This window comes from Meriones unguiculatus, chromosome 1 (assembly GCF_030254825.1).
Source record: "Meriones unguiculatus strain TT.TT164.6M chromosome 1, Bangor_MerUng_6.1, whole genome shotgun sequence".
NCBI lineage: Eukaryota > Metazoa > Chordata > Mammalia > Rodentia > Muridae > Meriones > Meriones unguiculatus.
In genome coordinates, this window is record NC_083349.1 from 133005882 (window position 1) to 133019627 (window position 13746).

At 38.2% G+C, this 13746-nt stretch overlaps 1 protein-coding gene across 17 annotated transcripts in view; it reads right to left on the minus strand.

Moving 5' to 3' along the window:
- Positions 1–13746, minus strand: part of Hdac9 (histone deacetylase 9) — an 855384-nt gene that overhangs the window by 162219 nt on the left and 679419 nt on the right. For all 17 annotated transcript variants that reach the window (XM_060367035.1, XM_060367042.1, XM_060367053.1 and 14 more), the window contains 4 exons: positions 6605–6660; positions 6274–6361; positions 874–993; positions 457–554 (listed from right to left, as the gene is read on the minus strand). In XM_060367035.1, the coding sequence (XP_060223018.1) occupies positions 457–554; positions 874–993; positions 6274–6361; positions 6605–6660 (362 nt within the window). The remainder of the gene's footprint in view (positions 1–456; positions 555–873; positions 994–6273; positions 6362–6604; positions 6661–13746) is intronic.

Genomic DNA, 13746 nt, shown 5'->3' on the forward strand with positions numbered 1-13746 from the left:
CTCCTACATAAGCTGTAAACAGACAATTGGCTAATATTTTTACCAAAGTGGGAAATATACAAAAATCTTTTGCTATCACATGGGATAGTCCAGACCAATGCAATGATCTGAGAATTCCAAAAGGATTTTAGTTGGGGAAATGCTTGCTTTACCAAGTTACATAGGCACTAAAGGTCTTCTCAAAGCATTTAACATACATAAATGTCTATTTTAAATCACTTCACCTATTATAACAGGGAGAAGTTTCCAGACAAAGTCAATCATGAAATTCTCCTTCTGGAATGGGAGGGAAACAAGCCTTGGTCACTGGCCAGCATACCTGTATAAACACAACTAGGTCTTGATAAACACATCTCCACATGGCTTTGTGGTGAGACTTCACCCTAGGAATTCACGTTTCTCTTTCCCATCTGGTGTTTTCTGACGTGACACCTTCAGAGAGAAAGAAGTACCAACCTGAAGGCTTCGAGGTACTCAATATCTCCCATAGGGGGGTCAAGGCCACCTGTCCAGGCAATGTTGATGTTGTAGCCTTCTCCCAGACCTATTCCAACCTGGGGAGAGAGAAACACACCGCTGTGGATGGGGAAGGGAGGAAAAGGAAGAAACAAAAGGAAGGGCAAACAGCACTTGAAGTAAAGGGAGCTCTTGAAGTAAACATCAAACAGGGCGTCAAATCAGCCCAACTCTGCCTGACAACCAGCGCTCTGGCTTATGCACTTGTTCTGCGCTGGTTCTCGGTCCTGTGGGACAAGCGGGTAATCTGGTGTAATTTAAAACACCAGCAAAGGACAAGAAAATTAGGGGTAATCACGCAATGCAATTACCTGCGAGATACAAGTAAAAGCAGGGCTCTAAAGAAATAAACCGAACCTCATTCGGGGCTCCACTGCCAGGGAAAAAGTTCCCTTCATCATAGCGATGGAGTGAAATGTACAGGATGCTGGGGTCAGCATAAAAGGCCTGCTGTGTACCGTTTCCATGGTGAACATCCTACAGGGAAAAGAAAACAGATGACAAAACCCGTCACGTCTGACTCTGGAGACAGCTCTTCTGATTTCTGGTTCCCTCTCTCTCTACCCCACCCTCCTTCTCATTTTCTGTCTTCTCACCCCGTCTTTCTCTTTCTCCCTTTCAGGCTTCTTCTACACCACCCCCTTTACTTCCTGAACTTTCAGGCAAATTACCCTTTAATGCTCTCATTTTTTTTTTTTTAAACTGGCTTCTAAAAATCAGGAAACCACAGCGAGCAGGCCCTGGGGAGCCCAGATGAGCAGTCACTGAGAAAGCCCAGTCCTTCGCCACAATTAGATATTTATACACCGGCGCTTTGTACTCTTTGCTTCAGTGATGGAATCTTGCATCCTGTTTTATGGAGGAATTTTATGACTTATTAACTGCCAACAGTTCATAACCCCTCAGGCTTAATTAACTAGCCTCATTGGCCTCTGGGAGAAAAAAAAAAAGACTAATGTTTCAACTACAAACTAGTCTTTTTTCAGGAGGATCTATGGCTTACGGAGAATTTTCACAATTCTTGACAGAACACTAAACCATACGTCTATGACTTGATTTGCCAAGTCCCACCATTAAGGTCAAAAGCTTTGCAACCAGCTGAGTAAATTGTGAGTAAATCGGCTTTCTTGCAGCATTCAGTTCAGTTAGCAATCCCTCAGCAGTTAGAGTCACTTCAAAAAAGATGCCAGATGGGAAAAGGACTTCATACTACATTTTGCTGAAATTGCGACAGCAAGAGGTGAAGAAACAAGGGCTTGAGCTCATTAGCTGTTAAATCATTTGGGCCAGAGCAGGAAGATGGTACTTGGATTTCTGCAATCCAGTCCAATCTGCCTCATTGATACTGATGGTATGATGGCTCTCATCCCAGCTTTCTCCCTCATCTTTCTGTCTTCTGCACACCTCTCCAACTTCCTACTAAAAAAACACCCTAGTATCAACACATGGATCAATAATTTATTGGATATTTGTAGATGATAATAATTTAAAACTCGATATATAGTTTTAATACAGATACATGTCAGAATTGACATTAACTATTGGAAACAAAAGGAGTAACATTTTATAAATATCTTCATAAAAAATGAGGTCTGAAGGACTTCAGTTAATACACTTAAGATCTTCTGAAGAAAAAGAAACAGACTGCTAGTGAACACTGATCTACATATTTTATGCAAAGAAATTGTTACATTATTCACTTATTCAGTTATAATAGCTTTGGTACATTTTAACTATTTAAATACATTGGACTTTATTATATATCATTAAGATTTACACTGTTTTTAATAATGACTCCTACCATTGTTAGTGAGCACATTATTAAACACCTTGAATTAATTATTTAAAATTATATAGGACATACGATGTTTTCTCTATTCTAAAACAATAAGACAACTGATGCTTAAGAGTTCCCATAATTTACTATGAATCTAGAGATAGTACATTGTGACTTGGTTCTTGAATCTATTTATTACTGTAAATGCTAAGTTATGTTCTTATTTTTTTGATCTTATTAGCTCTTGAGGTGATTTCTTTTGGAAACTGACTATCCTCTTTGACACTGATAAAACCTATTTCTTCTCCAGTCTCCAGATTCTAATTCCACTACACACTCCCAAAGCCTTCTTTCAGTGATGCTGAGACCCTTCACTGAGCTTCCTGTTCCTGGTCTATAAAAGTATAATTCTGTCCTTGCTTTGCAAGGCACACATATCTCAAATTAATCAGAGAATACTGCTCAGGCAGATAGGAATCATCTCACAAACTTTTATCTAGCCAAAGACAAATGCATCAGAAAAAAATATATAACTTACTGAAAATATATTAATTCCTGGATTTCTGAATATTCAAAAGAAAGGAAGAGACAGTAAAATTATTTTTTCTTAATGTGAACAAAAATGAAACAGTTTAAGCCACAATGTAGTTTATGCTAGCTACCAGATATCTAGAATATGTTTAAAAAAAAAAAAAAACAAAGCAACTCCAAATGAAACAATGGTAGAGCAGCACTCTGCTTCCCTTCCAGTAGCATAGCCAGGGCTGTAGGACAAATACTGTTCTGGGTAAAAATGAGCCCAGAGACGGAAAAGCAGAAAACAACAACAGCAAATACTGCTTTGGCTACTCTTATTTCTCCAGTGACGTTGGAGAAGTTTAGTTAGGAACAATGGAGAATAAAAAGGATATATTTTTCTCTGATATAAAATCATCTGCTCTTTAAAAAAAAATGCACGGGTGTGTGACAGTCAACACGAAAGAAAAATCCAGCAGACGTTATTTATAAAAGTACAGGAATCCATCCTAATCCTTGAGCAATGCGAGGTTCTGCCTTTAGTTGCCAAATACTTCCAGATAATATGAATCCACAAGGTCCGGTTGGTAACTACAGTTTGGGGCTGCGAGTACTGTCTGTTACTTACTCCGCTTTCTTTTTTACTTATTCAAACTACTGTCTGCTCAGAAAACATCTGAGCTTGCTTCTCCATGGCAACAAATATATATATATATATATATATATATATATATATATATAAGACTAAGATAAGAAACTTATTTGTGCCTATGAAAAATTACCTTAAAATGAAATGAATCATTATAGCCTTGAAACAGGTCTTGCATCTAAGATATACTTAAAACTGTGGGAAAATGTGTATCAGTACATTACGGCTTAAAACATATGCTATAAAAACAGATTCATTATCATAATTTAGAATAATTTGCTTTTATTGTTATCTAAAATTGCTTCAAATATATCATGTTTTTCTATTAATATCTTCCTTCATAATTATTATATGGAGACAAAAGTCTAATTTTATGGTCACAAATGGCATTTCTTAAAATATAAGGACATTTGAAGTAATCTTGTCTTTATAAAGAAAAAAACAAAAACAAAAGAGAACAGAACTTAAAGAAAATTGTATTCTTCCTAAATTACCATCTTGGTCCCATTACCCAAACTTCTATCACTCAGACAGAAGAGCCTGTTTCACAGACATGCTACCATCCTGTATACAATGTTGTGCTCTTGAAAGCGGGAAAGCAAGTGCGCCTATTTCTTCTCCATACCGATGTGCATATCAGAGAATCACACCTGCCTAACATGCAAAACACATCTGAATTAGTTCCTATCCCAGATGGAAGCTGAGCTGCACTGCTGGCTTTGTATTTACTTGGACGTAAAAATGTTCAAAGCAGCGGTGGGATGATGGGGTGAACTGCTCTTTAAGGGCCCTGGACCCTATGTGGCTGGGACATCTGAAGGCACAAAGGTGTTTCCCCACTGAAGACCTTTCATCTTTTCCCTTAACTTGCAGAGCAGAGCTACTGGCCAGGGACAACGGGTGTCTCAGCATCTTGTGGCACTTTAAAACTTCCTTCTCAGCATCTGGAAGACCCAGGAATTTCCTCAAAGTACCCTGCAGCTGCAGAGTTTGGAAAGTAAGAATGTGTGGGCTGGTGGTGACCTCAGAGGCCACCCTTTTGTCAGGACTTCATACACTGAGAGGATCTGAAACAAAAACTTCTCATCTGTTGGAGTCTGCAGGGAAATGGGTGTCCTTATGGTTTGGAGAATGGAGTAAAATCACACTCGAAGGCCAGCAACTTACAGAAAACTGACTCCTTAGAGCTACCAAGTCAATCATCTTACAGTTTATGTCAGAGCATCTCTACAGTCAGACCCAAAGACTATACAACTCAATCAACATCTATACATTTAGAGTAGCCTATGATTCTTAAGAAGGAAATGAACAACTACCCAATCACTGGGCCCATCTTAGACCTTCATTTGCCATCTTTCCTTCAAAAATTTGGGCTTATATTACTAGCCTGGTACTTATAAAACTACAGTAATACTGAGTTTTTAAAATGTAATATATTAAAATTCATGCAAAACTATTAATTTCCTAAAATTCACTTTTGACTCTATATGAGAAAATAGGAACAGACATCTTCGTTCAGGCAAAGTTGCAAGAACTCTTTATGGTTATATTGCTAGCCTTCAACACAGCCTATTTAATGGTGAACTATGGCCTACTTTGAAACTTAAGCATGTTTGGAAAACACACAGAAAATTAGAATGCAGTATTTTTCACATGAAAGTGGCTGCAGAAAAGCTACAATATGAAAAGTATTTATTCTAACCAAGTCATAAAAGTGGTTGTCAATCTTCCATTTTTTAAATTCTTCATTTCATGTAAATATTTCCTCATATGATTTTGTTAGGAGTTTTTCCACCCTTTGGGGGTGCCAACTTAACTAAATCTAAGGGCTGGAGGTCGATGCCATGACTTCCAATAAGATTTAATTATGAGAGTGCAGATATGAACAAGATTTAAACTAGTAAGCCTTGCACTTCAAAAAAAAACCTTTAGCATATTTTGCCTTTAAATCTTTTATCACCTGCAAAAATTAATTAAGTGCAGATGCAGCAGGTTTGGCTTGGATGCCAGGGTTCATTTCCTGTCTATACTTTGTCAGACAACCTATTACACCTCCCGGTGAAGTGCAGGCAAACCGAAAAGGGGGCTCATAAATCACCATTGGCTTTCCCTTGCCCTTTTCTGGGTTGGTCCTTTCTGGATGGGGCAGATCTCCAGCTCATTATTCATGAATACATTTCAGACAACCTGCCAAGTGTCATCTGCATTTAAACAAGCCATTTGTTAAACAAATTATAACTATTGTGTAAGAATGCTTCACGGTAAAATGCAAGAGGAGTCCAATGCCTCTGACTTTTAATCCTTCGGGATTCCTGCAGGGAGTCATCCCAGACTGGCATCTGAGGCCTGAGATCTTTTCACAAAGAATGACATGTTGACTTGTTTTCATAATACCACTGTTGCACAACAAGAGACACGATTACTAACCGGGGGAAGTAGCCAATTGGTAACCAAAGCAACAGCATTCTTTCCGGCACATCTGACTACTTAAAGTCTATATTCTGTGGGGAAAAGTAAACTCAGGTTCTGTTGGGCTATTTTAACTGTGGAAGTATCAATTCATTTAAGGATCATAAAAGGTGCCCCGATCTGCGCCTTCTTCTCATTAAATTGCAGTTAACACCATGAAAGTGAAATGTGAATGTTTATGGTTTCAGAACTGCAATCCCAAGTTTAATGAGTTTCCACATTCAAAGGAAACACACCCTTCAGTTGTTTGCAAGTGCTAAAAGCAAGACAACCTTACAGAGAAACATACAGCCACTCCCTTTTCTCTAGAGTCACTGAAAATGCAGCCCTGGCCAGGCATACATACCAGATCTACAATCAATATCTTGCTTATATTTAGTTGGTCTCTCAAGTATTTGGCGGTAATTGCAACTGAATTAAAAAAGCAGAACCCCCTGCGGAATAGAGAAGAACAGAGAAATAAGAAGGCAAATCATCCAGGAAAACCATTATAAATAATGTTCAGAGCATTTTTTTTAATGCTATATGATCTCTGAAGCTATAAATCTGCTTCTGGGAGTACCTCGTGAGAGTTTTCAGTCCATCTGCTAACAATTAGAGGCTTCAGAAACATGCAAGGGGCAGGTGACTGCCAGGAACCATGGCACTTGAAGATGGCAGTGGGCCCTGGTACTTACATGGCTGCAGACTCTTCAGCATGATGGCCTGGGGGCCTCACAACAGCAAAGCCATTCTGTAAGCACAAGACAGGTTTTCAATAGCAGGACAACACTTGGATGTCTACAGCTTGTAACCGTGGCCTCACAGACACACAAAGAAGTCTGATGTCTTCTGGACACACCCAAGCTTGTCTCCTAGCCCTTATCACTATGTCACAGAATCAACTGAGACAACATATAGGCTCACAGACACTCAGATCCTGTCTCGAATAGGCCCATAGCAAGGCAGAAAAAGATCAGAGAGCTGGGAGTTGCACGTAGCTGGCAGATCAGCATCTCTGCTCTTAGACTCATGCAATTCATTCGCAATAGCAACCTTATTTTCAAACATCAACATTCTACAGAGAGAGAAGAAATTCACTCTCAGTGCAGGTTTGGGTCAAAGTTCAGAAAGACAGGGGAAGATCCAAAGTGAAAATTCCTAACCTGGGTCCTCCCAATGGTTATTTCCACTCTGGTGTCAGTGAAATGATAAATTTACACTCGCACACGCACATAGACACAAAAGAAACCCCAAGAAAGGTGAAAAAGAGAACAATGGAAAGCCCATATTTCTTCCAGTCTATAAATTTAGCTTGGACGTCGGCCAAGGCTTGCAAGTTTATTGGATTCCCTAAGTCAATTTCTAGCCCAAGTTCTGGAATTTTATAAAGAATTCCAGAGCTGCAGCAGCAGTCAGATATATCCACGATCAAGAAATGCCTTAACCTCCAGGTTAGTGGGCATGCATCACAGAGAGCCGAGGAGACTCCAGCATGAGGGAAGGGAGCTATAAATTCCCAGAAAGCTGAGCACTCGGGAGTGATGGTTTGTCTGATGTGAAAAAATAATCGTTTATCACACGGTTCACACCACTTTTCACTTAAGTATAATTTGAGGAGCATGCCCCAGAAAGAATGCTTCCTTAATACACAATTCGTAAACTTCTGAAATAATTTTAATGTACCTCAAGAATTTTTTCTTCTAAATATTTACCTGAAATCATATAGGTATCAAAAAGTCATCCTGCCTCAATCTTCATGCACATAGTCACTCTTTGTTATAATAATTTACAGCCGAGAGAGGTAAATTTACTATATATTTTGGAGAGTGAATATAATAATGGTTTTAGTGACAAATTAGAGGTTGCTATAATTTAAATATGTCTTTCTGTGCATTGGAAATGTTGTCCTCAGTATAACTCTGCTATGAAGTGGGGCCTGACACAGCAGTTTTGTCATGTGCCGACTCATGCTGTAATTGAGGAGCGGTTAGAGATGGACAGAGCAGCTCGCTGATATAACGGATAAGTTAAACTGATTTTCTCTCTCTCGCCTTTTCCTCGTGTTGTGACTCAAGATTACGACTTGACCACATGCTGGCATTGTCACCAGAAGTCAGTCAAACAAACTTTGTTATTTTTATGTTAGTCTGTAATATTTTATTATAGCAGCAGAAAATGAACTAAGGAGATAAATGATGTCACACTAATTAAGCTCTAGGGGTGATGCTAAACATATCTTGTGCCCTTTTTTTTAAAAAAAAAGTTGTTTATACTTTCTCTAACATTTATTATAGAAAAGAGAGCTGTTGATGGATAATAAAAATAATAAACACTGAAATTTAAAGAGTATAAGTCACTAATGACCTTAGAACGGAGAATTCTTAAAAGACCACGATAAACTCAATTAAGTCACCAGATGAAAGAAAAGTGAATATAAGGCGTAGAAAACAACCCACATGCAAAGACCTTTCAATGAACACGGCCAAAATTATCTTCTTTTCTCTTAGAGCCAACTTCTGAATAAGGCCTGATTTTTGCTTCATATTTTTCTGTAGTAACTACCAACATTCTGATTTCAATTAAAAAAAATACTTTTATGACTAAAAGGCATGTTTACATATTATAAAGAAAAACCAATCAACAACCAATATGTATTGAACATTATTACTAATCAAATAAAAAGAGATGGAACCCCCAATGATGACCCATATTTCTGCTGTATGTTCTAATAGTTTCATATTCATATGATGCTTGTAGAAGAAAAACATAAATTTTCTGTAAAATAACCTTCCTGTATCTGTCTAGAACTTTCAGAAAGTTACTAAATTACTCAAGGGTGTTTTCCCTAACACACTTTTGTTAATTGTGTGTACAAGCTTCTATGTAAAAGGTCATAGTTAATTTACAATTATAGAAACTGCTAATTATCTAAATAGTCAGCTAATATTATGAAAATGGTGAATATTTTATGGCCCACTTAAACACATAAATATTAGCCTACCTACTCAATAGATTCACTTGGATATCTCAAGGGCACTTCAAGTCATTTATTCAGAAAACAATCTACTAATCTCCAACTATCCTTAGCGTGGCAATGACACCATGGTCCCTCCAGCAGTTGAAGTCAGAGGCCAGGGAATTCTTTCTCCTGGTTCCCCATCCTTCCTCCATTTCATTTTAGTTCATAAACAACTCTTGATGATTTTATTTTGAAAGATTGCTCAAAATTGCTTGTGTTCTTTTTTCAGTTAATTAACATTCCATTATGCAGTTCCCCTCCCTCCTCTCTTTCCAGTCCCTCCCTTCCCCTTGCCTCCTCCTATGCTTCCTTCCTTTCTTCACTAAAAAGAGGAGCTCTCCCGTGGGTATTATCATGTCCACGCCTTCAGTGTGTTGCTTTGCTGTATCACCTTGCAGGACCTTGCACACAGGCACACATGTTTTGCCCAGAAGCCACACAATCTGTCCTTCCTCAAGGATTGTGCCCTGTTAGGAGTTGTTATCTTGCAATATACATATAACCCATTCAGTATTCCTAGTTCTACACTCTCCGATGCATGCCATTAATAAATTTCCATGCTGTTGACATTCATCCTTTTAGACTGTTATTAAGGAAAGCATCACCTTCAACATTTTTATGAAAAGCTCCTAATCTCCCAAGACCTCATCTGCCCAGACAAAACTTGAGCTGACCTCCTACTTCTGATTCATTGACTTTACTTAATTTCACAGCTCAGCATTCATCCACTTCTATGTTCAATTTCCTCTTATCTTGCTTGACTTTCAGGACATTGCTACATTCATTCATTTCTGTACACTGTCACCCTGCCCTTTCTTCCTGCCCACACCCCTGCCTCATACAGCCACTCATGCTGTTAGAACAAAATATCAAAATTTCTCAACGTCTGGAGCCTCCCTGACTGAGCTCTGCCAGAACATTTTATTTATTTTTATTTTTATTTTTTGATCAGGTAACTCATTCCTTAAAACTTCGTACCACGTTCTCTATACAGCCTTTCCTCAGTTCTAAACTTAGATAAGTATGGTGTCCTTTTCATTCATTAAAGGGCACCAGCCTTGTTCGGTTAAGACCCTGAGAACCTCATATAATCTTTATTACTGACTTATGTCCAGAGATTGGGAGCTAAATTTTTAACACACAGTCTCTGAAGAGGCACATACATTCAGTCCTTTACACATTTTCAATCATGTTGTCCCTTTTTCCTTCTTATGTACTCAGGCAAAATTACAAGTCTGATAAGATACAGCTCACACCTGCTCTATCCCGGCATCTATCTATCTAAGCACACATAAGAGCCAGATGTCTGGTTGTCCTTTAAAGTTATAATCTCAAACTCCAAGCACATTCCTCAGGATGGCTGGAAACCACACCACATTCCTTTATCAATGAACCAACTGTCCATGGCTTTCACATGAATCATTCTAGTTTTTTTTTTCCTTTTTCTCCAATTTTTCAATAACCCCTTGCTAACTTTTTAACTTCTGCTGAAATAGTCTTCTTATTTTACTCAGAAAAAAAAAAGTGCCTAGAATAAAATGTCCGCATATTCCAAGTGAAACTTCTCCTAGCAGAAGGAGACAGGCTCTGCTGGCCTGTCTGTCCCCTCTGCTCCCACACCTAAGCAGGCACAGCTGACTGTAGCCCTCCTTCCTCTCTGTATCAATTTTCTCTAGTAGCATATTTAAATCAGAGCAATTGTTTAACTCTCTCCTCTTAGAGCAAAGAGACAGAAACTTAATGGCCTTTGTAATGCTATCAGGAGGTGAGACTTTAAAATGGAAATTTAAAGAGGGCTTCTCCCTTTTAAGGGTGACTAAAGTCCTGTTTAATGGGTATTCGGCAGCTTTTGGCTTATTTGCTCTTCCTTCCAGAATCTTGGAAGCAGAAGGCAGCTCATCATAAGCATCACAACAAGCCTCAACTCGATGTGGGCTTCTAGGACTTAGGAGCTGAGAGGAGGACAGTCTACTCTTTTTGAGCTACTCAGCTGGTGGAATGGGGATATTATTTTAGCAGAAATAGAGAAAGACATTCTTACAGTTCTGCCAGGCATTCTTTCTGAGTCATCTCCATTTGTACTGATGCACCTCTTAGGGTGATGATTGGAGTTACTTGCTTTAATTGGTTTTGATTATTGTGATTCATCTGCATCATGCCCATACTCAGAAAGCATCTACTTTTTGCTTGTCACATTGTTCTCTAGTCTGATACGATAGTTGATACATAGCAACAGGTCAGTTAATAAATGAGCTGGGTTTAGTGGCACAACAGGGGCCTGGAAGGTAAATGGTCATGGTTTGGACCTATCACTAAAAATGAGTAAAAGAATAAAAATACATTTAGGGTAGACACCAGTGTCCTGACAATTTTGGAATTTTGGTTTCTTTAAAACCCCCAAAAAATATTATAAAAATGTACTTTCATTTGAATCCCAGGTGTGAGGATATGTGAGGGTTGCTTCAGATTGTCTGGTGTTAGAGCAGAGACATGGTTTTGTCAGCTGCAGACAGTTTCTATGACTGCATGACATTTGGAATTCGCAGAACTTTGCAGATGGTATATAAATGCTGGGGCATGGGGAGACGAGGTGTGTGGTTGTTGGTTGGTCACGGGGATTGGTGCAGTTTGTTAGTAGTTGTGCTCAAAAAACAAACAAGAAGAAATAAATTAATAAATTAGATTCAAGAATGTCTCTCTTTCTCTCTCTCTTCCCCCCTCTTATTCTTTCTCTCTTATCTAATGATATGGGGGTGAAACCAGTGGGGTTAAGAAGACCCACCAAGTAGCAAAGAGCAGCTACAAACAAAGAAGAAACAATAAGAAAGAAATTAGGATTAGAATTAGAAATTCCAGTATCTCTGTCTCTATTTTCCCACTCTCCCCTTCTTTTCTCCTATGTAGTGATATGGGATGAAACCAGGTCGATAAAGGGTGGGAAAAACAAAATAGTGAAAGTCTGGCTGCACACCAGTTCAAGACCAGCCAGGTTTACAGAGCTATTCTAGGACAGCCAATATACAAAGAAACTAGTTTTGTGAAAAATAACCAGTTATTCAAGTTGATAGAACACATTTCAAGTTAATCCTTTCCCTTTTAATCTCAGTGTATTCAGGTGATAGTTAAAATTAAAAATGTTTACTCCATACAATTTTGATTTATTTCCTATTTTTCCCATGGAACTGCTCTTTAACTTACATTTTATTTAACACTGTGAAGACTAAGCCATTTACCTGAGCTAATTCACACTACAGCATTTTGCTGTGGACTGACGTCAACTTTATGATGCTAACACATTCATTTGAATTATCCAATTTTTCTCTTTTCCAGTTTCAAATTCTCTATAGTTTGGAATTTGACTAAGCTTGTACAGTATTTTGTCACCATTAACTGTATTTACATTTTAAGTTCTGAGTATGTTCATGTGCCTGCTTTGTTCTTGGAATTTCAATTAGTATAAAGGGTATTTCTCAGTATAAAGAAAGAAAAAAGAAATAATATTGGTTTTTTGGTGTCAATATGTAGAGAAATATAATTGACTGTCCTATGTGGCCAGATGACATTTATAATATTGCCTATTTATATAAGTGAATTTGAGGAAAAGAATTCTATTCATTTTAGACTTAGCCTATTTTTAAAATTGATAAAATCTACATTTTTCTAGACAAATTTATCAAAATGTCAAATTTATTTTTATGTTCCTTGCATACAGAGTGTAAATTTTTTAGTCAAATAAAAGGAAAGCAGTAAAAAAAAATTACTGAAACTACTTTAAACATTCACATAAGCTAAGTCTATTGCTATGGTAACTGTGGTGGTTTGATTAGGTATGATTCCCATAGAATAATGTGTTTGAATTCTTGGCCCCTAAGGAGTGGCACTCTTAGGAAATGTGGCCTTGTTGAAGTAGTGTGGTCTTGTTGGAGGAAGTTCATCATTGTAGGGGTGGGCTTTCAAGTCTCATATGCTCAAGCTACACCCAGTGTGGCACACAGTTGATTCTGCTGCTGCAGATCAGCTCCTTCTCCAGCACCATGTCTGCCTGCATTCAGCCATGCTGCTTGCCTCGATGATAATGGACAGAACCTCTGAAGCTGTAAGCCAGTCCTGATTAAATGTTTTCCTTTATAAAAGTGGCTGTGATCATGCTGTCTCTTCACAGTGACAGGAACCTTAACTAAGACAACAGCAGTAGGCACACAAAATTCCAAATATGCAAAATAACTTGACTGTTTTATTTGTATTGCTTATAAGCACTGTCCCATGAACAGTGAAAATGCACACTTTGATTTCCATGACACCCGTGTGGCCAACTAGGCAGTCAATGAATGACAAAATACCACCGATAATTCTAATACCTGCTGAGTAACATAGCATTGAAAGTCAGAGAGAGTGACGGCCCAGAGAACACTGATACAAGTGACAGGGGAGGAGCACACTGGGTATGACATTCAGCTAATGCAGAGTCTCCAGCAGAAAGATGCATATTATTTATCCACATTTCAAGAACAATTGAGCAATGAACCAACAATTGAACCAACCCTCCCTGTAACTCCCACATGTCGCACTGGAACTCACTGCTTTTCTTTTGTGTACATTAAAGCAAAAAATACAAGGGAAAGAATAGAAAGTGAATGTCGCCTTCCCAAAATGAAAATAAGACGTGATGGCTGCATGTCTTTTTTTATAAGTCCCTACTCAAATTTTAGATTTTTGGTTAATTATTTTAGATGTAGCTGTATTTTGAGGACACAGCAATATGTTTTCTGCATAGCATTAACGACAAACTATCCAAGTATTGACTGAGCATTCCACACC